General features: G+C 40.8%; 1 protein-coding gene across 5 annotated transcripts in view; it reads right to left on the reverse strand.

Moving 5' to 3' along the window:
• PCNX1 (pecanex 1) overlaps positions 1-22,373 on the reverse strand; it is a 96,618-nt gene extending 74,245 nt beyond the window's left edge. For all 5 annotated transcript variants that reach the window (XM_086613823.1, XM_086613822.1, XM_086613820.1 and 2 more), the window contains exons 1-5: positions 22,221-22,373; positions 13,369-13,577; positions 6,538-6,643; positions 2,588-2,633; positions 1,587-1,676 (exon numbers count right to left, since the gene is read on the reverse strand). In XM_086613823.1, coding sequence (XP_086469949.1) covers positions 1,587-1,676; positions 2,588-2,633; positions 6,538-6,643; positions 13,369-13,577; positions 22,221-22,373 — 604 coding nt within the window. The remainder of the gene's footprint in view (positions 1-1,586; positions 1,677-2,587; positions 2,634-6,537; positions 6,644-13,368; positions 13,578-22,220) is intronic.
• Positions 22,374-25,796: the final 3,423 nt, after the last annotated feature.

Below are 25,796 nucleotides of genomic sequence, written 5' to 3' on the forward strand. Positions count from 1 at the left end.
TACAACTGCTTGTTTATATCAGATAAAGTAAATAAACTGACAAATCCATTTGCAAGTGTTACACATCACATTACCATTTAAAAGATTTCCTAGCATCTGGGCAAACCTGATAGACTTTTTTTATGAAATGAAACCATCAACACCAGCTTAATCTTAGTAGCTAATAAAAGACAACACTGTTCTGACAATCCCCCAACCTCCTTTATCACTCATGTGTCTCAGACTTAATGTTTTTATGTATGCCAGAGTTTCTTAGTTATAAAAAGGTACCCTGCCTTTTGTTTTATTTCCTACACACAGTAAACTGTTTCACATGAACTTCAAAATTATTAAAGAAAACAGAGGAAATCCCCTTAACTTTGAAGTCACAAAAAATCCCAACAAAAATCACCTTTCCTACCAGATACTAAGCAAGCTCATAGTTAGCAAGGATACTGGCACAGGCCTATTGGTACTATAATGAAACTCCCTATGAAATAGCTGAGATTTACTACCTCTAAAACTGGTGCTGTCAAAGCAAATCATGAGGATTTGCTGTTAGCTCTTGGTCAGAGCAATCGTTTCTGTTATCCATCAGAAGCAGTCTCCTATAAAAGTGACCACCTGCAGGAACTATTGAAGGTCAGGCTCTTTCCTTTTTGGTACCGTCACTAAAAATAGTCGATATGGAGACAGTAAGTTACTACAATTGCTGAATTTTTGTAGCAAGTACTTCCACATGTGTCACTTGAGGGACTTCACAAACAGTTCTGTTACTCAGCTGAAAGTAGAACCCTGCTGCCTATTACAACAGCACGGCCACCTGTAATCCTCTATTTTAAATATACTTTCTCCACTGAATCACACAGTAACCACTGAAAGGAACCCATCAGTCTGATTAGATTAGCAAAAATGAACTAGAGTATTCCCAGAGTTACTTTCCTGCTAATCACCAGGTACTCTAAAATCAGCAAACAAAATACTTCCCTACAGTTTTATGCTCTGTTCTAGCCTGAGGAGATTTTTTTTCCTGGCAATGAAGCTAAATGAAAAATCAGATCTGAAACAAAACTGGGTAACTGAAGAACACAAACTAGCAGTTTTCTTACATACTAGGAAAAACAATTACAGAACTGTAATAGCTTGCACATTAGAAGCCGTCTATAGCTCCAGAAACATAGAACTCTGCAGGATTATTTACTTCACAGAAAAGCACACCTGATTAAAAAAAAAAAAAAAAAATCATTTGGCCATACCAGAAAGCAAAGCAAATTAGTATACAATGAAGTCCATTAATCCCAGGCCACTTTGAGTATGAGAGAGATTATCTACAGACATGTAAGCTAGCCATCTTTCAGCAGTAAGGAGACACTAAGTATTTATTACCTGCTGGAGGATGCCAGAACAAGAATCACACAGCCAAAGAATAAAGTTAAAAAGTATTCAAGTCACGCATCCCAGGAACTGACAGTAATCAGGCAAGGACACAGAGAGTATCAAGATACCCGTTCTTAGAGTCTATCAACAAATTGCATTAATATTTAGCATGTTAAGCGAAGGGGCTTTGGTAACAAAACACCATGTTTAATATGCAGAAGAAATTTTACCTTGTTCTTCACTCCCTTCTTTACATAGGCTAGAACTCTGGCCAAGACTTAAACTGATATCGTCAGAGGTCTTGGCAGTGTCAGTGTCTCCTGTGAATTTTAAGAAAGAAGAGTACTAGTGCTCAAAGTACCAACACATACATCTCCATACACTGCAGATTTCATCTATCATGAAAGACTGCTGCTTTTATTTCTTCATTGGAAGGTAAATAACAATAATTAGAAGTAACACAAGATTTATCTTATCTTCTAGAGATAACTATTGCCTACTCTATTTCTTTTATTTTGCATATAAGAAAGTTTTCATTCAACTGCACAGATCTTCCTCGAAGAACTGGAAAAAAAAAATCTTACATAGAACCCAATGGAAATAAAGATTTATGTATTTGAATATTCCTTTTTGCATGGCTGCCAATAAAAACAAGGAGTAGATTGTAACAAAATACTTGTAAAGATAAAAAAGGTAAGGAAAAGTCAGGAAGGTGACCAAAATTCACATCTCATTTTCTTTTGTTTTATTACTGGCTTAATAAATTTACAGGATAGCAACTTGGCATATTACAAATAATTTATCTTTTCATCTCAGAGAACTTCACTAGGGCCGCTGTCCTGGACAATACTTTTGCCAGATGCCAACCAACTAGAAATAATCAACTCATTGAAATACAACACCAGAAGGGCAACTGGTTGCCCAGAATTCAAAACAGTAGGGAAAAGTCCACTCAAACCAAGCCCTTGGCTCTGCATTTACAAGCAAAAGAAAAACTTGTTGTTACATGAAAAACAGAGCACGAATTCCAGGATATTCTTTCCTAGTGTTTTAGGCACATAATTTGCAACTCCAAAGGAAGATTTCTTCCAATTAGTAAGTGTTGCTCCCAAAGCTCCCAAAAAAGCTTTGAAGATTAACAAGTTAGACAGTATTTGGAAATAACATATTTAACAATACTGATTTCAAGTACCACTGCAAGGTAATTTTAAGAAGGAGCCAAAAATCTCACCTTTGATGGTTGCTGCAGTTCCCAGACGAGATAACCCAGATCCAACCTAAAAAACAGTGAATTATGTAAAAAGCTGTAAACTTTCAAGAATTATCCAACTGTTGTTTCCCATTATTGCAAGGCATGCATTTGCCTATACATCTAGGAGAGATTTTTCAAAGGTACAAAAGCATCCAACAGCACAGTGTTGTAAAATCCTTTCTGACTCAGAATGTTTTCACTGCAAACAGAGATGACAAGGCATATCATTACTCATCCAACTATATCACTGCTTTATTCTATTTTATAGCCAATATACTTGGAGATTCTACTATGCTGATTTTAAAAGTAGTTTTTAATCTAGGAATTCTCCAAGGAGAATTAATGTGGAAACAAACTACTAGTGTGGTGGTACCCTAGTAACTGCTCTTGTAAAGCTAAATGTTTAATGCAGTGATCACTGTTGCCCAAAATGCTTAAAGAAAACACTATGTTAATATAATCTGTTCAACACAGTAAACACCAAGCTAAATCCAGACACTTCTCCCACTGGAAAAGATACATATTTTTCCACAGAGTTAGCTTTCAGGTCTGTCAGAGTTGATCCAATAACCAAGTAACCACGAGAACCTTAAGCATTGGTACGTGGAAAGCAGCAGGAACATCAACAGGGAATATGGTAGGATGATCCCTGCTGGCAACTGAATAAACTTAAAACAATTTAAGCTAATCATTTTATTGTATCTTACTCCTCCCTCTCATTCCTGCAAATGCAATTCTTCTTTTGAAGACGGTTTTCGAGTACATAGATCACAGTTACCTCAAAGTAAGTAAACTGGTTAATGAAAAACTGTACAGTATTTCTTGATCTATTCTTAGATATTAGTTACAATCACATTCCAAATTTACAGTATCTGCTTTTCAGTCATATTCAACGGCCAACCAGCAGGCATGTACCTCCTCATATGAAAACTAGCTAGCCATCTAAGTTTGCAGTCTGCCTTTCTATGTATGTCCTGCAATCTGTAGCGCGTTATTTTGCAGAGGTGCTAAAGAGAACTAAGTCTTTCATACAATAATATCTCCAATACCACCTCTCTCAAAGAACTCCGAATAGCACATAAAAACGCATGTATCAAATAATTAAACCACTCAGAAATAAGACCGAAGAGCACTCGAAGGCAAATTCTGAACTCAAGATACATAAAAATGATGGCTGTTTGACTTTACTGTATACTTACTGGGATGCTGTTTTTCAAAAATCCCTAGGTCAAGAAAAGAGAGCACAATGGTACTAATTCTTCTCTGTAAGCACAGCAAATTTAAGGTAATTTGAAGACGTGTGCAGATTTTTTTTCAGCCATACTACAGAATAACAATGACTTTGCTACGTGTAATGCAAAAAAGCAGCCGGAACTTATCCAATGCGTTTCCTTTACTACACTGTCATGCACACTTTTAGTTAGTCACTTTGTCATGTTTCAACTTTTTTTTTTTTCTCTTCAGTAGCACGCCTTGCTGAATGCTGTAGCTGAACACAAATGTATCAGCATGGGAAAACTATTTCACACAAAAAAACTGAAGAGAACTCAGATGCTTACTGTTCACATACCCTTTTGATGCTGCAAATTCAAAAAGGACTAGTGAGCACTCATGTTATCAGCATAAACACATTTTAAACACTATACTTCCTTTCACAGTCGCTTTAACTGTGTTAAAGCGCCAGCGTTAAGGCACACAGGAAAGAACATAGAGCTTCTTCACATGCTTTAACATTAGAACTGTCATGAGTATGTTTGGAATAGTTTTTTTTCCAAAGATCAAAGAAATACAATCCCCAGCCTAGCTTTGTCTTCCTACATGGACTATCACTTCCTAGTCCTTTGAACACTACCAAATACCTTCTGTCTTCAAAGGAGGTAGGGAGGCCCTTCAGAGGGATTTGAACAGACTGGATCGTTGGGCTGAGGCCAATGGCATGAGCTTTAATAAGGCCAAGTGCAGAGTCCTTCACTTGGGGTATAAAAACCCCAAGCATCGCTATAGGCTCGGGGAAGAGTGGCTGGAGAGCTGCCTGGCGGAGAAGGACCTGGGGGTGTTGGTTGACTACCGGCTTGATATGAGCCAGCAGTGTGCCCAGGTGGCCAAAAAGGCCAATGGGATACTGGCGTGTATCAAGAATAGTGTGACCAGCAGGAGCAGGGAAGTGATCCTGCCCCTGTACTCGGCACTGGTGAGGCCGCACCTGGAATATTGTGTCCAGTTTTGGGCCCCTCGCTTTAAGAGAGATATTGAGCTCCTGGAGCGAGTCCAAAGAAGGGCGACTAAACTGGTCAAGGGGCTGGAAAATAAAACTTATGAGGAGCGGCTGAGGGAGTTGGGGCTGTTTAGCCTGGAGAAGAGGAGGCTGAGGGGAGACCTGATTACGGCCTATAAATACTTGAGAAAAGATGGTGGGGAGGTAGGGGAAGGGCTCTTTACATTAGTGATGGGTGATAGAATAAGAGGAAATGGGCATAAGCTTAGTCAGGGGAGATTCAGGTTGGATGTTAGGAAGTATTTCTTCTCTGAAAGGGTTGTCAGCCACTGGAATAGGCTGCCCAGGGAGGTGGTTGAGTCGCCATCCCTGGATGTGTTTAAGAATAGGGTGGATGATTTACTTGAGGATATGGTTTAATGGGGATTAGGGATGGTTGGACTCGATGATCTCTAAGGTCTTTTCCAACCTAGAAATCTATGAATCTATGAAAAAATCTCTTCAGGACTATCTATGCTGCATAACAGAGTCTTATTCAGATAAAGCACCAACGTTAGCATAACACTGCACTAGATTATATTCTGCTTGCTCTGAAAGCTAATTAGAAGGACTTGATATTGTAATACCACACCAAGGATTTCCACGTCATCCAAAAATAGCTTCTGCATCTTTAATATGATGCTGCATTGCTCATTGTCAATATAACCTTACAGTCTGCCAGTCCATCTACTTGTCCTCATGAAGAGTTGGTAAAAGAAAAACGCCACGACTGGCTAAACATCACAAGCCAAATAGAAGGAACAGTACATGCAGCACACATAATATAGCACACATAACACATAACACACATAATAAGGAAGCAGAACAACTTCCCCAGTGAAATTAAAGGGAACTAGAGCATAATGAAGTTGCATTAAAATCTAATAAAGTCGTTCTTCAGCACTTCCATTTGGTGTGCAGCAGTCACCATTTATTGCTTTCTTCCCAGCCCTGCTGAAGTGTCAAAATAGGGAAGATTTTGCAGCAGTCATCCAAAAATAGTTTTAGTCTTCACATTTCTACCAGTTTATCTTGCTTTGTACTTCAGCAAATAAACATTTTTTGACTGCAGAGTCTGAACTGTTAGGAATAACAAATTTCAGAAAGTCATTTAGCATTGTAAGAGACAATCAGCAGTGGATACATTTTAAAGAAGACTTAACAGAAGCGTCCTCAAATTCAGCACAATTGAAGTTTGCCAATTAAGCATCTAAATGACAGATTAAAAAAAGTAAGGGAGAAAAACAAAGTTAGAATATAAGGACGAAGTTACAGCTTGAGCTGCCTAACAGCTCACTGATAACAAAAGGAAGAGGGAAATCCACCACAGTGGGTCTTGGTACTTATGTGACCATGCTCTGAGTCATTTTGATTTACTAAGTCTGAAGGAAGCTTACTGAGCAAAAGGGAATATTTTCCGATAGTACAGTAGGTTGTCTTATAAAATCTAGACATTCCTAAAATGAACACAAGATGGGACAAGCAAGAGCTATGCAGCTGAGAGAGTGTAATGCCACCCTAAAGTAGTTAAGAAATAGAGAAAGGCAAGTTCTTTATCCTAATAGAATATTTTTTTAAAAGGACAATAATAAGAGAGGAAAAAAAAATCAGTAAAGATTACAGATTGTAAAGCCAGCAGTACTAAAGCAACAACTGCAATAGCTTTAACTCTTACCTGGTTGTTTGGATCTACTCCAGCGTAAGAATTGCGTGAACTACAGCCAACAGGGGGAGTTGCTTCTCGTATGAACTCTGACATCTCAATCCCTCCACCAGGGTCACTGAAAGAAACACAAAATTAAAAAAAAAATAAAAAAGAACATTAACCTACCAGTTACACAGAAATCTGTCTGTCTACACTGAGGGCAGACTCAAAACAATTTTCCATTTTCAAATACCAGGGGCTCAAATATATCCCAGTATCTCAGATGAATACTGCCCATTCAACACATGAAGCTCGGAGCTGGAGCACTCTATATACTGTCACAGAAGCCGCTGCCTCATAAAGTCCGCTGTCACCAGCCAACACAAACCGTGAAGACTAGGGAGCTACAAGGCACTTTGAAATGCTGACATTCTCTTTGTCTATACATACACACATGTAACTCTCAGATCATCTGCCCAACTGTAACACTCAGAAATCAACAGAAAAAGTATTAAGTAGAACTCTCCTCAAGAGCAGGGAAGGGACTCCAGCTCTCTTCCTTAGACTGGATCTAGGAGCAACAGTAAGGATGGGTAAACCAAGAAAGTCACACAGTCAGAAAAAGTTATCGGAAAAGCAGACATATAGGGACATGGTATCTCTCCCAGGGATGCACACCACTTCTTTCTACCAGAAAATAACTTTCCTTCAGATAATAAGGTACAATATATATTATTACATCCTAGTAATGTCACTCCTTCACAATTAATAAGTATTGGTTTGAAAGTATTTTCTAGATCGACATCACAAAATTGAAATTCAAGATAATTCAGCTTGTTAAAGGCGAGTATTTATGAAACAAAAGCAAATTGGATCTGTCCATTACGACAACAGGGTGTGAAATGAGTTGGAGACTACGACTCGGGGATCCAACCTAGCACGGTTTGTTAGTTGTCGAAAGGGCATCCTCTTTCCTCTCCCAACACAATTCTCTTCAACCAGCTTCATCAAGGAGACTTCTGAACACAAGTAACTGCAGTGTAATTTGACACTCTGATTCTTCCCAAAGATAAACAACTGTCTCCCAACAATCAATGACTCAGAGCTGTGGCAAGGCCACTCCAACATTTTGCTGGAGAAGGAACATATGCACAACCCTTCTCCAGCTGGACTAAAGAAATCAAAAATGAAGCCCCTCTAGAGAAAGGGACAGAAATGGACAGAACAGACTTCTGTCTTAATAGACAGGTCTCCTAGAAGAATGTCAGGCAATAAGACCAACACCTAAAAATTTTTGTAATATATGGACATCCATCTAGGATATTACAAACTGTCTGTAGACTAAAGAACCTGAAACATCATTTATTCTGTAGTATAGTTCAAGCTGTTGTCACCTCTGAGAGGCATAAGGGTACAACCTCCGGAACCATTCCAGATCATACATAGGGTCCCTGAACCTTCCTACATCAAAGATGTGACGAAAAAAAAAAAAGGACAGTTTGAAGTCAGGAATATATTACTTCAGTAAAAATGAGCTAAGAGACAACCAGCCATGAGTTAGCAGAACAACTATGGTCCTACTCCAGCAAATTGAGGAAAAAAGTGAAAGCCACCATGTTGTTACAGCTCTGCAGTGAGACATAAGCATGCTCTTCGCGATGGCTGTTTACAGAGCCCTCTCTGACCTGGTATTATCAATTATGCTAAGGCAGAACCAGGTAAGGGAAAAAAAAAAAAAAACACAGAACAAAAACCATACAGAATTCAGCTTCAATAATTTCCACCAGCTTTAGCCAAAGAAAGTATTCCTTATGTAAGCATTTTAAGAACACAGAAGGACATAACATGAAGTCAAAGACTAAACTGAAAAATTCTCACTTAGTGTTTAAGTTCAGCACACATTATGATGACAACTGAAAATATAACGAAGAATGTCTTTCACAAAAAGAAAACAACCGAAATTCCTTTCCTGTTTGAATAATTCATTCAAAAACACTGCATATGATTAAAGTATGTTCTATGAAGTAGAAAAATAAGTCAATGCGAATAAGCTCTCATGCATAGAACTGGGTAGTTTAGCAAGAGTGGGAGAAGGAGGTGATTTTGTCTAAAGGTGAACCAACAGATATCAGCATAAGCAACAATACAACCTAACACCATCACTCTACTCACAGCTGCTATGTTCTGTCACAGCACGCACAAATCAACAGATTAATAAAAGTTACTAACAAACAATAACAAATACAGTCTGCAGGAACAAGCGGGAAGCACAGATTTCTAGGATTAATCATTGCATGTATGTATAAGAATCTGGACTACAACAACATGTAAAATCCTTTAGGAGCTATTTTCTGCTAGTGTTGTGGCCACTCCTTTCTGCTATTAAGTTCAACAATCAGTTTCTTAGTTTGCTGACTTCATACCTTAGAGCAAGTGCTATGCTTTTCAGTTTGCAAGCACAAAAACTATTAATACAGCAATTGAGAAAACTGATTAAATTATGTCCGGCTACCCGCAACAGAGATTGCTGTGAAAGAGGCATTCAGAGACTTTGAAAAACAAATTAAACTCGTATTTCTAATTTTTAGTAACTGTCCTATCTAAAATTACTATCTGCAGCTATATTAAATCAGCGTGTCGGATACTAACTGAAAGTCAGAAGAGGCTGTAAGTCTCCATAAATTCAGAAGTTTAAAACCTGACTTAGGCTGATTGACTAAAGAAATCTGATATTCAGCCTAGAACTTCCAGGGAGAATTTGGAATGAGCCATTTTGATTTCAGGACAAAGTAGAGGAAGAGTTTTATTCTCTTCTTTTGAACACCTTCTATCTTTAATTTCCAACTAAAACAGCAGGATAACTAGTCAGGAGGTTGATCTCAAAACACAGAAGGATCACAGCACATACTGCAAATGCTAGATCATGACAGTTTCTACTATTAAGGGAAGTTCTCTTTAAAGCTTGAATCACTCGGAGTCAAAAAGGCAAAACAACTCTGAGGTCAAAAACAGGCCTGCCAGTCACAGAAAATTGCAAGGAGAAAATAAAGCAAAGGTAGGGCAAGAGTTGTAGAGTTCACTTTTTTTTCCCCTCTTGCTCATACTTATTTAAGTAGATTGTACGTAACTCAAAGACGTAACATTCTCCAGACGTCAGTCTTATTTTGTAGGAGAAGCACATGTGAAATTCATGTAGTATCATGATTACAGCTCTCCCATGTTGATAGAGATGGGGGACAGCAGTGTCACCAGGTTAACGCTTTGTCATACTTTGAACCATAGTCATTACTGACACAAAAAGGAAGCCATATTCATATCCCCAAAGCAAGACTGACTTAAGTGTTTTAAGATATTTATGTGATACTGATACACAACAAAGATTACACTTCCACTGTCCCTCCCATCTTTTACCTAAGATTTGGAGCCTGCATCCCCACTACTTGTTTTCATAAAAACTCACAGAAGCATTACTGATACTATCCCCTTAAGTATCAAAGCAGTAACTGCACTAGAATCTACAGAAGACGACAACTCACATTCCAATCTCTGAATTACAACTAGCTTCTTTCAAAATTATTAACTAGAGACTTTCAGCTTGTCTACGTTTAGCCTGTATCCAGGGCTAAACAATAGCCAGCTGTTCTGTTACCCAATGATCCCTCCTCACTTGAGGAGGGGAATCATGAAAAGGAAGAACGACCCATGAGTTAAGAACTATTTAATAATTGAAATAAAATTAAATGGAAAATAATAATAATATATACAGACAAGTGATGTATAGTGCAACTGCTCACCACCTCCTGACCAACGTCCAGCCCATTCCCAGCCGGCAATCCCAGAGCAGGAAAATCCTGAAACTGTAATCCCAGAAGAGAGAGAAACAAAGGGTCTCAAGAGCAATGACAGGTGAGACCCTCCAGAAACATCAACCTTTGAGAAAGAGGGCCCGTCCCCAACAAACTTTCCAATTTACAGTGAGAATGACGTTACATGGTACGGAATAGTCATTTGCCAATTTAGGTGTCAATCACCCTGGTTACACTCTTCTCAGGTTCTTGGACATCTGGGTTGTTAGTAAAAAACAAGTTGAAAAGTCCTTGATCACTATGGATACCTGCATATCACAGCTGACCACAAACTAAAGTGTCTCATCAACTTTCTTTGTTCTCTCCGAATGGGGTGCTGCAGCCTTCTTAAAAACGCAGCTTACTTTAGAAATGTAACCTTTCTGAACAGAAAACTGATTTTATGATTCTGTCTCAGCAACACCAGGACAGAGCTTTACAAAGAGGATGAGGAAAAAATAAACAAGGTATTTCTTAGGCAACAGTAAGTTGTTCTTTGCTTAAGCACGCCAAAATTTTATGAAAAGATTAGAAACCCTCAGAGTTTGATCCTATTCACAAACCAACACGAACTGAAGATAAATGAGCAGTTCACATAAACCTACAAACAGCAGCACAATTTTTGTCCGATATCTGAAAGCATCACTTTGCAGATAAACACCTTCAGAAAGAAAGAACCGTAGTTCTTGGAAGTTAAACAGAATCCTGAACATAACTTTTGAACAGAAACCAGGCTACTACTTAATCCTTCAAAAATACTAATATTCATATCTAAAGTGGTCTCAGAGAGGGTATGTGTGGCAGGGTGAGAACTCTAGGACAGCTTTGCACATTATACTATATATATTATCTAGTATCATATGCTGTAGCCTGAGCTATCAAAACTAATATTTTAAATATGCAAATATTTAAGGTAGGATGTCTGCTTACATCTCCCCTATATCCACCTTAAGCTAGGGGAGCAAAGTTTAAAAAAAGAAAAACCCTACACACACACTTTCTTCCAAGACAGTTTTTTTTATTAGCGTTCTGATTTAATTTACTAAGAAGGTGACTGCTCAATATTAAACACTCACTCTACATCCTCTCTACTGGTTGAATGTTATCCCAGAGTTCTTGCAAGCTTCCAGGCAAAGATTAGTAGATACTGTACATCCCACTTACCAAAAAGTAACTCCGTAATTTCTGCATTGACCTTGTTCCCAGTTCTAGTTAAGAGACCTGAAAGTGGGAACAAGGATCATATAAAAGTTAATGAAACTTTAGTTGGCAAGCAGGACACACAGCATCAAACTAATCTCTACTTCTGAGCTCAAAAATGCTTACAGTGTAGTAACTTGTCCCATGTCAACTGCTCCTTAGACAAAACAGAATTTCTGAAACATCCAGAATTAATTCACAATACTAGTAGGAAAAAAGTTCTTTGCCAAGTCTTGGCTACTGTTTTGGAAGCAAAAGCTACACAGCTTAAAAAAAAAAAAAAAAAACAAAAAAAAACACGCACCAAAAAAAAACAGCTAAAAACCACCACACATATCTAAGGATCACAGCTAAAGCATGCATTAGCAAGGTTGCATCGAAACAGAAGAGACCACTACTTTAACAAATTTTATTAAGCAAAATAAGTATTAATGTACATTTAGGCAAGCATTCCGCCAAAATAGCACAATACAGTTTTAGCAAGGTATATGGCGATCTAAATGAAGTCAAAATTAAAATCAGCAGGTTCAGTTACCAAACACAACATGGAAAAAGGGTCAGGTTATAAAAGATTGATACAAGAAGTTACTGTATATCGACTTCAAAGGACTCTAAGACAGTTTTTGCTAACAATACCTGAGAGCAGATAAAGAGCTTAAGACCCATCTCATGACAAGCTACCCCATATGCACAGTGAAGTCCTTTTACTTCTAGGCTGAGCACTTAAAAGACCATCACTTTATCAGGATGCTTAAAGAAAGAAAGTGTTAAACAGACTTAAGAGGCTTCTTTCAACTACATTTCCTTGTAGTACATGTCTCCATGTAAAAGTTTCAGATTTGTATTTTTTGGAAGTTTTTTTGGTTTGGTTTTTTTTTTTTTTTAATAAAACACACAGAACCTTTTAAGAGTCAGGAAGTCTCACTCTGAAAAACTATTAATGGCTACTAGTACCATAAACTCAGATAAGAGAAAGGTCTTCTTTAAAAGCCTACAATTCAAGGTTGATTTACTTCATGCAGTCTAACTCTTAAGATGGCCTCAGTTATCTGGAGCCAGGCAGAGGCTTTGATAATAGGGCACATAACACATCCACAGTCTGATCAGACTGGTTAGGCTGGCCTTGTTGATGAGTCATCTTTTGCTCTTCTTTCTCCAAACAGTCTGATCAGAGAAGGAAAACCTCTGGGGTTTTTCATGCTGGTGATAGCAAAGATCTGTGGAAAGAAATCCCCTACTATGGACAGTACTTTAGAATCATCTTCATTACTGAGCTGAGCAATTCCAGTATTTCCAAATTCACAGGACAGTGTTCCCCTGAAATAAGACTATGACTGGGTCAAGCATTGTATGCGACTCCTACTTTTGCGAAATTAAGCAAATCAAAAACCGATCAGATATTCCTTTTAGTGATAAACAGCTTAGCATGTAGCATGCGGTCCTTGACAGCTAGATTTTTAAAATTAAGTCTACTGCTGAAATAAGATTACTTGTACTGGTTGTGTTCATTAAACATTTAGTGACCTAATCAGCACACATTTTCCATGGTATTGTTTCAGTGCTTCCAGTATTTTCATTATTGTTCTGGAACTCCTTTGGAGGAGGAGACAGGAAATTAACAAAAACGCATCATTTCAAACCTAATACATAAGTAAGTCTGCTTTTAAAGACTAGACTTAAAGAGTCTTTCAGAACTACAGAAGTCTGCATTTATATTCCTCAGCATTTATTTCAAGCACCATTCCAGTTACACATCTGATGAAGACAGGACTGTTTATCATTTGAAGCAGTATACAGACATCAGCAGACAACTTACCTGGGCCCATTGCTGTCTTTCCTCTTGGCTGAAACATTGCTTTGTTCTGTTTTTGCTCCTCTGTCCATATGCTCACTGGCATTCCTCTCCACAATTTCTCCCTCATCCAGTGCCCTGTGTAAACGGTAATTCACCATCTTCAAAACGATAAAGAGAGCTGCTATCACTGGGCAGTAGACAGCTACTATCATCATGGAAGAAGGAAGGGCCTTTCAAAAGAAAATAAGAAAAAATTAACAAACACAAGGTCATAATAATGTCCATAAGAATACATAAAGCTATCTAGAGTTTAATAGTTTCTTTCATATAGAAAATATTGATCACACTGAAAATTAAGGTCTAAACACACACCCCCTGCAGTCAAGCTTCGTATGGAGATTGTCAGAAGTCTAGCAACACTGAAAAAAAGAAAAGTTGGACCTCGTCTTACCAAATCACCACAGCAGCATGCTAAGCAGACCTATCACAGGAGCTTGAGAACCAAGTTCAACTCATGTTCCCTTCTTCCAGGCTACTGGAATGTAAGACCTAGACTAGGAAACCTAGAGCTAGTCTGATTTTTTTGTCACATCAAATATTTTTGATTAGTTTTTATGAATAAAAAAGAAGATGGAACATTTTAAGCAACTTGAAAACTAAATGAAGCACAGGGTATGACCTTATTTCAGGTACACAGCATCAAGTCCATTTTGGAAAACTGATGTGAGTTTGACAGCACGGTGGACCAAAGAAAAGCCACTCAACTACGCAACATAGATGTTTTGACTTAGCTTGTCAGCTTCCAACAGCTAGTCTTGCATGACAAGTTAATGGTAAGTCACAAAAGCCAAACTTTTCCCTACCTACGTACAAAAAAAAAGGCTGTTTACATTTGTGTGAGCGTAGTAGAATCATAGAATCGTTAGGGCTGGAAGGGACCTCAAAGGTCATCTAGTCCAACCCCCCTGCAAGAAACAGGGATATCTCCAACTAGATCAGGTTGCTCAGGGCCTCATCCAACCTGGCCTTGAACGTCTCCAGGGATGGAGCATCCACCACCTCTCTGGGCAACCTGTTCCAGGGTTCTACAACTCTCATGGTAAAAAAATTTTTCCTAATATCCAACCTGAATCTACCTCCCTCTATTTTAAAACCATTACCCCTTGTCCTATCACAACTGGCCCTCCTGAACAGCCTCTCCCCATCTTTCTTGTAGGCCCCCTTGAGGTACTGGAAGACCGCTATAAGGTCACCCCGGAGCCTCCTCTTCTCCAGGCTGAACAGCCCCAACTCTTTCAGCCTGTCCTCATAGGAAAAGTGCTCCAGCCCTCTTATCATCTTCGTGGCCCTCCTCTGGACCCTCTCCAACTGGTCCATGTCCTTCTTATGTTGGGGACTCCAGAACTGGACGCAATACTCCAAGTGAGGTCTCACGAGGGCATAGTAGAGGGGGAGAATCACCTCCCTCAACCTGCTGGCCATTGTAGTCCACAATACCCTGCAAGACTACATGCTGCAAAGATTATTTGAGCTAGACCATTACATGCCCATGGAAAGGCAGCCAACACAGATGTTCCGAAAAGAATTTTTCAGCTGTGCCAAAGGTGGCCAGAAGCCACATGAAAAACCTCAGTCTGGAATTCAACTTTTGAAATTCCACTCAGAGCTAAGACTTCTAATACAACTTTTGCTGAGGCCCATAAGGCTTTTAAAGATCAATCACTTCAGAATCAGAAACTGATTAAGTGTGACCTAATCACTATTGAAAAGAAGTTAACCACATATTCACTTCAAGGCTTTCACTCTTCTAATTCACCTTTTTATTCATACCCATAATTTTGATATTTCCCTAGGCAGTCACTAAACAAAATGAGATATTAACTCTTAATCTTCATCCACAAAGAGACCACTTCTCACACAAAGGCAAGATGAGTTTGTGCTCTGAAATATTTTGCTGCATCACTATCCTCTTTACCCCACTTATGGTGTAGTTTGATATAAAATTCTAACAGCCATAAACATATATACACATACACAGACATATGACAATCAGAATTAAACAGCACTTGTTACCCAGCACGAACATTAATTTAGTAAATGAGAAGAACACATGAACTGTCTTTTTAGACCTCCTAGCCTAAGGAGAATCCCAGTTTGTTTCGCACACCTAGTCTCCATTCCTATATAGGCCACTGCAAGAGAAGAGTCTTTATGGTGATCGAAGCCCCATGCACATCTTGCAGAATCAGAAAGGGAGCATGACTGCAGAATAAGACAGAGTGCCCTCTCTATTCTGCACATAAAGCTAGTTCTAGTCATTTAAAAGAGATCTGATTACAACATTAACATTTCTACATAGTCAAGAGTTTGTTAGTACTAGAAGAACTGGCAGTGCTCATTGCACAATTTAAGCCATGAGTTTAGCAAAAACAGTTTGAAGAGATCTCCAAATACAAAGTATTGTACTAATATTTCTAAATATTGTATTGACTGTTGACTTCAGAACAAAACCAATCCTTAAGCTGGCTGCTCACTTTCTGGCAGTAAGCAAAAACACATAATCAATATATCGTTTCTGAAGTCAAACAAGTATATATAATTAAGTCTGGAACCAATCAGGAGGCAAGTTACTTATTATGATCTTTTCTTAAGGAGATCAAGTTTAACCGACGTTTTCCTCTCATGCAAGTCAACACTTAATAAGACACTTGAAATAGCACAGGCAAACTAAGCTGAGGTATGCTAACTTAGATCTTGCATGCTGAGCTGGACAAGACCCTAATGGATGGGGAGATTCACTTACCAAGCACCACTTCAGGAGGAGAAAGAGGAAACAAAGCTATTTAAAACCAGCATCAGTAAGCAATCAGGAGTCACAATGATGCTAGTGGCATCCATACAACCCCTGAAACAATGCTACAAGAGTTTCCTCAAGAAATGCAGTGCTTCAGCTTCCAAGAACTTCGAAGCAGCTAGCCCTGCAGGCAAGGGCAAGCCCGTTAGTATGAGCTTCCTCTACCTGCTAGGCAGGCTGCTACCCAATTACTAACACAACTTCAACTATCCATTCCTTCCCAAGTACCTAGTGTTCAGAAGCCATTCCCAGAAGAGTCAGTTTAACACTAGATGACAAAAGCTAGAGACAAGTCTGTAAAAGATACGCCTATACTTTCTACTGGGAGAGTTCTTTGATTTCTCCCCTCAGCAGTGAGGTCACAGAGTGTATCCAGTTTAACTTGTGGAATGCAAAATCTACACATTCTGTTCTGCAAATGAAAGCTTTGAGAACAAGTGGGGAAAAAAAAGGCAAAACACCTCATATAACTTGCAGCAAATCCAGTAAAGAATTAAAGGGTTCTTCCTCACACCCTCTTTCCACAGGATTGCAGAAAGTTGAAAATAAATTCACTCACTACTTTTCATTCGTCATATTCATTAGGAGTTACTCCCCTCTGAATAGGCCATACACTCTTGGAATAAAAGAAATTTTAGCATATCTGGCATACTCTGCTGTCTGATCATAAATATTAAGTCTCAAGCTGTGGTACAGCAATGCCACCCATGGTACCAGCAACTCGTCTGCATTCCAACCTCAAGAGGAAGAGTTACTGCAACCTAACCTAAACCTTCTCTATTTTTCTTTGCCAAACTTACAAGCATTCAACTTTCATTTGGGGTCTTCCCTCCACAAGCCAAGACAAGTTAAAATGAGATTAGTATTTTAAACTACGCTTGACATTTTACCACATATGAGGAGAGACAGGTCTCACCAACATAACTGAGCATCCTATAGAACACTATCTTCAAGACTGGAATATAAATATAAGTCCTACAAATTCGCAGCTAGATCTCATTTCAGTTCTTTTCACAAGCACTAAAGCATTTTTATTGGGCACGACAGACTAAAAACCTCAGGTTAGAGCTTGGTAGCAGAGAGCAGCTGGCTACAAGTCTGTAGCTGCCACAGCATTTCAGAGGACATCACATTTTGCTGTACATCCCTAGTCACTTCCATTAGCACCAAAAGAAAACATACATCAAGCAGTAGTCACAACTGAAGCTCCTGTAGGAGAGAAGAAAGAGCTAGACATGACCATACAAAAACTGCTTGCTTTAATTACATTCTGTTGAAAACTTCAATCATCTAATGGCTGAACAAACCCAACCATTTGATAAAACTCCTAGCTGAAAGTATTTCCGTAAATCTTAAAAGGGAAGCGAAGTAGTACTCTCCAAGATGGAGGGAGAAGGGAAGCACACTGATTTTCTACCACCTTTCCCTCAGGAGATACTTTCCAAATTTAAACCTTTCAAGACAACTTATAAAATCCATACTATACATGTGGACAAAGGTAAAATGCAGAAACGCATAGCTGAGGAGTGGGACTGTCCCTTCTGAAAGCTGCTGGCTGTTAATTCAGCTAAGTTGTATCACAGCATGCCTTTTGTGAAAGAGTGGGTAGAAAACACTAAGCACTCCTAGATTACAGAGGTCAACCTAGAACAGGAAAGAAACCTCAGACCACTAGTTACAGAACTAAAATATTCCCATTTGAACTACAAAGGTCACTGTATCTTGATTCAGCGTTTCAAATACATAAGTGCCAAGAACCAGAGGGAATTTCATTCATCACAGGCTGTGCTGCATACTTATGAAAAAACAAAGACTATATGGATCTTACCTAATCACATCTAGCTTTAGCTAGACACTACAGATGCCATGAAGTTTCCAGATTCTTTTGAAAAAAAGATATGTGTAGGTGTTACCTGTTGAGAACATTCATAGGAAAGTCTCCCAACCTAAATCAGATTGCAAGTCCTTACGTAAAAGTGATATCAATCAAACATTCATTAAGCAGTAACAGTTGTCTTGCAAAATGCTTTCAAGTTCAAGCATTTTGAGACCAGTATTTCATAGAAACATTCATACTGGAGGAGGAAAGATCAAGAAACAGCAGATGTAGTTTTGTTGCCATTTTTTGTTTATGAACAGCCAGAGCCTTTAAGAACTTCTGTTATCAGGAAGCATGTTCAGTTACAAGTTACCTAGTTTTTGACTGAAACCTCAAGGCATACAAATGAAACTTGAGTAACCAAGGAACTAGATGTGGCTTAGAGCCATGTGGGATACCAGGGATTCTCATGACATATCCAACTTCAAGTACTTAAACTTTTAGTTTAAGAAACAGCACCTATTTCAGAAACTTCACTGGAAAAAGACTCACATGAAGCTGCATTTATATGACCTACTTCTATAACCATGTACACAAGTCAGGAAATCAAGTGCCTATTAAGTGCACTGTTGTCTAAATGAGTTTTACTTTGACAGACAAGTTCTGTAGGTGCATACAAGCCCATCACCCCAAGCTAGGTACAGTCCTGGCTCCTCTTCAGTCACTGGCAAAGCTCCTCGAGTGCCAGAGCCAAGACTTCAACCCTTCCTGCGCACGTGGTGGGGCTGAAACAGCATTCCTACTAGGGGAAGTGCTTTGGCAGCCTCCTCTCTTCCCCTCCCCCTTGCAACACTGATGTATAACATTGGTCTCTGCATTTAGGGTATTTTTTCCAACTCTACCACTACATTTTATAACCTAGTTGTACAGTTTCCCCATATTGTAGCGTATTTTCTTCTCCCAGCTTGAGTTTTGAATTAGAGTAAAAGGATCAGCTCTTAACGAGAGATATGCAGATCAACAAGCACAGTTGAGTCTGTTACTGAATACAAATATCCAAACAGGGTAAATTTAACTAGTCCAGAAAGCAGTATTTTCGTATGCGTGCTGCCAAGCCACAGATCCAGGAGTACAGAGTCAAGCAGCTTCACTCAAGCAGACATTTCTCTTCCTCTTCACTCCATTTCCTTCATATCTATGCTCTTCTTTTTGCCACACTTCTGACAAGAACAGGTTAAGTGTATAAACACACGTGAGAAAAAGAAAAGTATCCAGATCAGTAATATAGACACATTTATGTATACATCTGTCTTCTCCTTTGCACAGGCTACAGACCTCCCTTTCACGTGCCTGAGCTCAGAAGGCACATGAGGGACCAAGGAAGAAAGGCTAGCTGAATTCTACTGCTAATTTCTTCAGTTGGTTTGCATCATGCATCAAACTCATCAATCCTAACAGCACTGGCATTCATGTGTAAAGAAACACACAGATTTATGGTATTACTTGCTGACCACAACCATTACCAGATTCTATTCTGAAAATACAGGATCAATAGAAGGAATGCAAAAATGGAAGATTAGCAACACTGGGTGCAATAAACCAAGTCTTTAAGCAATAAGTGCATCTAAATTACCATATCCAAAAGAGATTATGTGTTCCATTCCCGTTGGGGGTTAAATAACATTTGGAAAAAAAGTGATCAGCTTCCTGTAAAACTCATTCAGCCTCGAGAGCCAGCTACAGGCAAAGTTCTTAGGAGATCCTTTTGCCTTTGTTGCTACAAAACAATTTAGGAATAACTACAGTTATTGCTGCCCCAATGCATCAAAGCAACACCATGATCTTGGAATTTCTTATATGAGGAAGTTTTATAAGTAATATAAAACCTGCCAGCATTCTAAGTTTTTCTATATACCTTGTTTTTTAAACACATGGGGTTGTCTGCCAGCAACAAGTCATTTGAAGCTAGCTTAGAAACTCCCTCCTACACACCAGTGAGCCATGCTCAGAATTCAGATTACAATTACCTAAGACGTTTTAAGCAAGTTCTTATTTATGTATGTCCTACAGCAATGCAACATGTACTGCTTTTTATTCTGAAAAAGAGCTTAAGAGATGCTAAAGAGCTAAGATGACCATCACGGTTCTGCCTATTTAGTTTAAGTCTAGACAACACTTAAACTGCAGAGAGTGGAAAGAGGGAAAACAGCCAAATATGATTCAATCTGCTTTAACTTGTGACTAATCTCCCTACTTATTCTCAGGGAAGTCGGCACTTGTTGTTGCATCTTTAACTTGTCCAGAGCTATGAAGCAAGAGAATTTCTCTGACCTCAACAAAATCCAAAGCAGCTTGCTTTTGCCTGCCTTTTCCCTTTGCACAAGAAAATAAAAAAGTTTAAGCAACACTGAAGTTCGCCCCATAGTATGGGCAAATGAAGCTTAACCGCTGCTTTAAGAGCAGCAGGAGACTCAAATACCAGTCCAGATTTATCAGTTGTCAAAAGACCTACATACAATATGGATCAGCCTCCCTTCAAAAGTCTCCTGTGCATGCAGGATATAGCTCACCACACCTTTATGAACAGCTCTCTCATCAAGGCAATACTAATTAAGTAGACTATTCTGTCAAAACAGAAGAGTAGTGCTTCTTTTTTTTTAAAAAAGAAAAAAGCTACATTTGAGACCAAAAGGACCCTCCTCTTCCCATGTTCAGTGGAACTTCAAACAGATACAGATTCACAGTTTTTATAGAAATCTACTACTTAAAGTTTTATTTTCTTACTTAAAGAAAGTTTTATCTAGCTGTTGTCACATTAACTTTGGTTTTAAAAGCAGTTTGTCTCAGCTTGCAGTTTCCTTGCCAGCAGCCTAGAGTTTTCAAACAAAAAGCCTTGGAGCTACCTTTTCCAGGACACAGTAATATGAATAAAAAACTAACCGTACAGGGCTGTAATCTTCTCTTCCACATTAGATATTTCTTACTATGAAGTGTCTCATGCTGCAGTCTTACAAATTGCTTTTTAACAAAGCAAAGGCCTGACCCCAGAGCTCTCAATCTCTGCAACTGCACTCCCGTAGACTTTTACCTCCAAGGTTTCATTCACTAACTCAATTTTTTTTTTTTCCCCCCCCACAAGGCAGTTTCTACATTAAGTTGACACAGCACCTGGCAGACTTGCAAGTTACATTATACCTCATATGCTCAGAACTGGTCACAACACACCTAGTATGATCACAGTTTTCTACTGTGAAATCTGAAGTGAAATATTACACGCAACTGACACAAAGAAAAACACTGGCCAACAGGAAACTGCCCTCTTCTCTCATAACTGATGATATCTCTCCTATATTTGTTTCCAAGTCCAAATGTCAAGAAGGTTTCAAGGTTTAAAGGTTAGTATTTTAACAGCTTTGATTGACGTGTCAGATACAAAGATATATTCAACGGGAATTCTCCCACACCAATCACACTGAAGTGTGGACACAAGCAAAAAAGCCCAAGTAACTTCTTGTCAAAAACACAGTCCAGACACACTGCCAGTCAGCACACAGTACACTACACGATGGCCAAAAAAAAAAATCTTCTAGGTTATGGATCCTAAAGCACATTCCTTGTCTAGTCCCAAAAGTCAGAAATGATAAAGCTGCCAGCCAGAAATACTGGCTACATCTGACAGCTTCTACAGAAGCTGTGCTTTTTCCTGGACTACCAGTAGATCTGCAGTGGGAGCTCGTAGAATTATGACTAATTTTGAAAGAAAGTAAACAGAAACACGAAGGCAAAATGACAGCGACTGAAGCCCTGCCGCGCCCGGTACGTCGCGCTAGCACCCACCCGCGTCTTCCCAGTAACAGGTCCCTGCTTCCGAAACGCCGCAGCCTCAGGAGTATTCCAGGCCGCCTCGATCGCGGCTGCCGGGCCCGCCGCCGCGGGCCACCGCTCCCAGCGGCGGCCGCCGACAGGGGAACGCCGCGGGCAGGCGGGCTCCGGGGCGCCCCTTCCCGGGGCAGCCCGGCAGCAGCAGGGCGCGGGCGGGGGGCGCGCACGCGGAGGCCACGGCCCTTCCCGCCCCCCCCGGGGCCTCCCCGCCGCCGCCGAGGCGGGCGGCCCCCGCAAGGCCCGCCCCCCCGCCCCAAGGCCCGGGCCGGTACCGTTCCCTTTCCCGTTCCCCCCGGCGCGGCGGCGACCTGCGCTTACCATGTAAAGGGTGAAGGGGAAGCCGAGCAAGAAGAGCCACAGGTAGAGGTGCAGCGCGTTGACCCCAGCGCCCTGGTGCGGGTCGTGGTACCAGCCGCCGCTCAGCGCCGCCCACACGCCCTGGCGCAGGATCTGCAGCACCTGGGAGCCCATGGCGGCCCCGCTCCGCCGAGCCGGCCCCGCTCTATCCGCCCTGCGAGCCCGCGCAGAGCCGCGCACCGCCCGCGCTCCGCGACAGCCCGCACGGCCGCAACCGCCGCCGCCGCCTCCCCAGCAACGCTGCCGCCATCTTATGTCCGGGCCCCGGGCCGGCCGCCCGCCCCCGCGCCGCCGACAGACCGGCAGCCCTTGCGGCAGGGGACGCCCGCCCCGCGCTCTGTCGCCGGGGAGGGACAACGCGGCGGAGGCGGGGGCGCCCGCGAACTGCGCGTGCGCGCGGCGCGCCGAGCCGTCGCCGGCGCCCCCTGGCGGGGCGGAGGAGGGCGGGCGGGCTCGGCGTTGGGAGGGCGTGCCGTAGCCGCTGGCCCTGATCCCCGCCGGGGCCCAGACCCCACCTGCGAGGCGGCGGCAGGCCGGGGTCAGCCCGCAGTGCTGGAAGGAAACGTATCCCCCAGTCACCGAAGCGGGCTCACGCCTGCGGCCTGGCCGGCGTGGCGCTCGGGGCTCAAGCCATGTCGGGATATTCCTAGAAAATGGAGGGAGATGCAACTGTTGCAAAGGGCTTTTCCTTTCCCCCTGTCAGGGCCTTGCTTCTGGAGAGGCACGGGGTCCTCTTCGTGTCATAGGGCACGGGGACATCATGACATCATACACCTTGGTTCTTTAAAATTAAAGCAAGATAACAACCTCACTGTTCTTGAAGTCGTTACATTTACTGTCAAGATAACTGTATTACCAAAACGACTGCATGCCTGTCCCACCAGAAGGCTTGTTTCACTGTCGCTCCCAACGCATACAAAGCCGGAATAGCTTGGACTTCCCACAAGGCCACACACAGCACAGCAGGCCATGGGTACACCACGAGTCTCACAGGTTTAAGTCTCAACTTCCACATTCACCTATTTTTACAGAAGGTCACAAGTTCTCATTGAGTCCCACCTTTTTAAGCTTTCCCCTTCCACAAATCCATCCCAAAAGTCACACGTCAGACAGGGACAGATTAGGGGAGGAGTTTTGAGAGCGCCGTCAAAAAGCGGACAGGGGAGGTCTTTTCCTCCAAGCCTTATGAATGACTAATCCTGAGGATTCCTCATTAAATTACCTGACTCTTCAGCCACATTGGGGAAAAAGTACCTTTAAGGGCGCGCGACAATACTGTTACTGTGGTGACTTCTGTGGTGGCAGAAGGATCACAGATAGGTTCTGTCTGGAAACCAAGTTACTGTTCCACTCCAGCTGATTCAAGACGAGGGAACAGCACCTTCTGGGTCTCTGCTGCAGAAGAATTGCAGGAATGAAATAACCCAAGCACTCAGTCATGACTCACGATGAGCATGCATTTGGGCTGGTGTTTTCAAGAGACTGCGTTAATGCCACAGTCTCCACAGTGTTTTTCTCCCTGACAGTTAGAGAACCAATGGCAGCATTTGGCTATTCTTGGAAAACCAGAAGGCAAAAGTGACTGACTCAAAGCAGATGTAGATGATCTATTTTTTTGTTTCCCCAGTGGGAATGTAAGGAGAAGGGACAGACACAAAACCCCAACCATGATGGCTCTCTTCCCCCAGTATAAACAAAAAAAAACATTTTTAACTTTATTGTTTCAGCTAGTGCGTTTTCAAATACAAGATTACTAGCAGTATTTTGCAAAGGAGCATTTTTTCCCCTCTGTCAAACAGGACTGAGATGTGAAATGAAAAAAGGATGCAGGGAGGGGAAGAGAAAAGAAAAAAAAACAACAGAGAAAACCTACAGAGGATTATTACGATGGGGAGGGGGAATCCCCTTTATCCTTTTGGGATAAAGCCAAGCATGACAAGCCTCACCAGTTACAGCAGGCTCAGAAAAAATAAAACTATGAAGACTGTTTCAACTACATCATTTGCCAAAATACCATTAAAAAATAAAATTACAGCTGTTAAAAGATGACTTTTTAGGATGTTATCCACAAATATACGATGATACTGTAACAATCAGGATTATAAAGCATTAGTTCTTCCAGCAGCTGTTTTATGAATGTTACATAAAAGCTGTTCACCTTCTCCACAAAAAGGACGCAAGAGGGATAACATTCATTAATAACATGCCTGAAGGCAGCAGTAAATGCTTTAAAAACCTTTGTGCTTCTGTTTAGAAGCCATTGATTAAATCTGGACAGATTAGCCTCAGCCTCATAGTAATGATTCACTGGGGCTCTGTGTGAGAGACTGGATGCTGTGGAGGCTTATGCCTGCTTCTCCAGACCTGCTCCTCACTGAACCAGCCATGAAGTGGGGGGGGGGGGGGGGGGGCGGCCGGGAGGTGAGGAGTGTTACAGCAAAAAGCCCTAAACAAACAACAATGAAAAAAACAACAAAGGAAAATATGCATGAATATTACAGGCCCAACCCTGATCCAACATTGTATAACTTGGTTTAGAACAGATAGAGATAGCCCTGTTCAAGACAAGAGCACTTCATCGTGGGATGATCTAGTCTGTGTCCAGTAAAATAGGCAAGAGAATATCACATGCTTGAGAGGACAATTAAATTTCACTGTTTAGCTATTTAAATGCGGACAGACTGAAAACGTGAGGACACAACATGAGGACACAAGATGAGGGAATAATAATATGGGAATCCAATCCATGCCCAAAGGTAAAATTGATAACTAGCCCAGTTGTAAGCATGATTAACAAAGTAAAAAAAAAACCACAAACCACTACCCCCCCAAAAAAAAAAACAAACAAAACCAAAAAACACCAAAACAAAAAAAAAAGCCAACATGATCAGCTTTTAAGGGAAACAAACAAACAGTCCTTCTGGATAGAAAGTAACAGCAGCGGACTCAATCCATGCATCAAACCTCTCCAATCCAACAAGTAACTAGTTTATTTTGTGCACTCTACTTCAGCCTTACAGTACTTCTTTAGGATGGGTATTACTCTCTGTACAGAAAGAGAGTGTGCTCTAGGAAAAATAGAGCAAAGCATTGGTGAAGAGCAAACAAATTATTAGATAAAATATTTCGGAGAGGTGTCATTAAATCAAATTATTTGAGATCAACATATTTTTTCCCAGCATTTCTTTTGTAATTTATTATGCCAAGACTAAGGCAAAGAAGTAATTTGCCACATAAGCCAGCGTTACACAGGAGGAGACCAACTCAAAACTGTTATTTTGGCCAGAAAATGCTTCAATTCCATTTTTCCTCACATTCTTTTTATATGTACACATCAAGTGCCCTCCTTTCAACTGCAGGCTATTGGGGAAATTTCTGTAGCAATTTAATATTATGGGCAATTTAATATGATGGGTATGCCATCATATTAAAGATAGGGCTGTTTTGACTTGGACTTGGCCAAGGAAGAATGATCTCATAAGCATACACACCAACATTTTTCTTTACTTCATGCCACACTCCAGTGGGTTGAAAAGG

The sequence above is a fragment of the Tauraco erythrolophus genome, chromosome 6 (genome assembly GCF_009769465.1).
Source record: "Tauraco erythrolophus isolate bTauEry1 chromosome 6, bTauEry1.pri, whole genome shotgun sequence".
Classification (NCBI taxonomy): Eukaryota; Metazoa; Chordata; class Aves; order Musophagiformes; family Musophagidae; genus Tauraco; species Tauraco erythrolophus.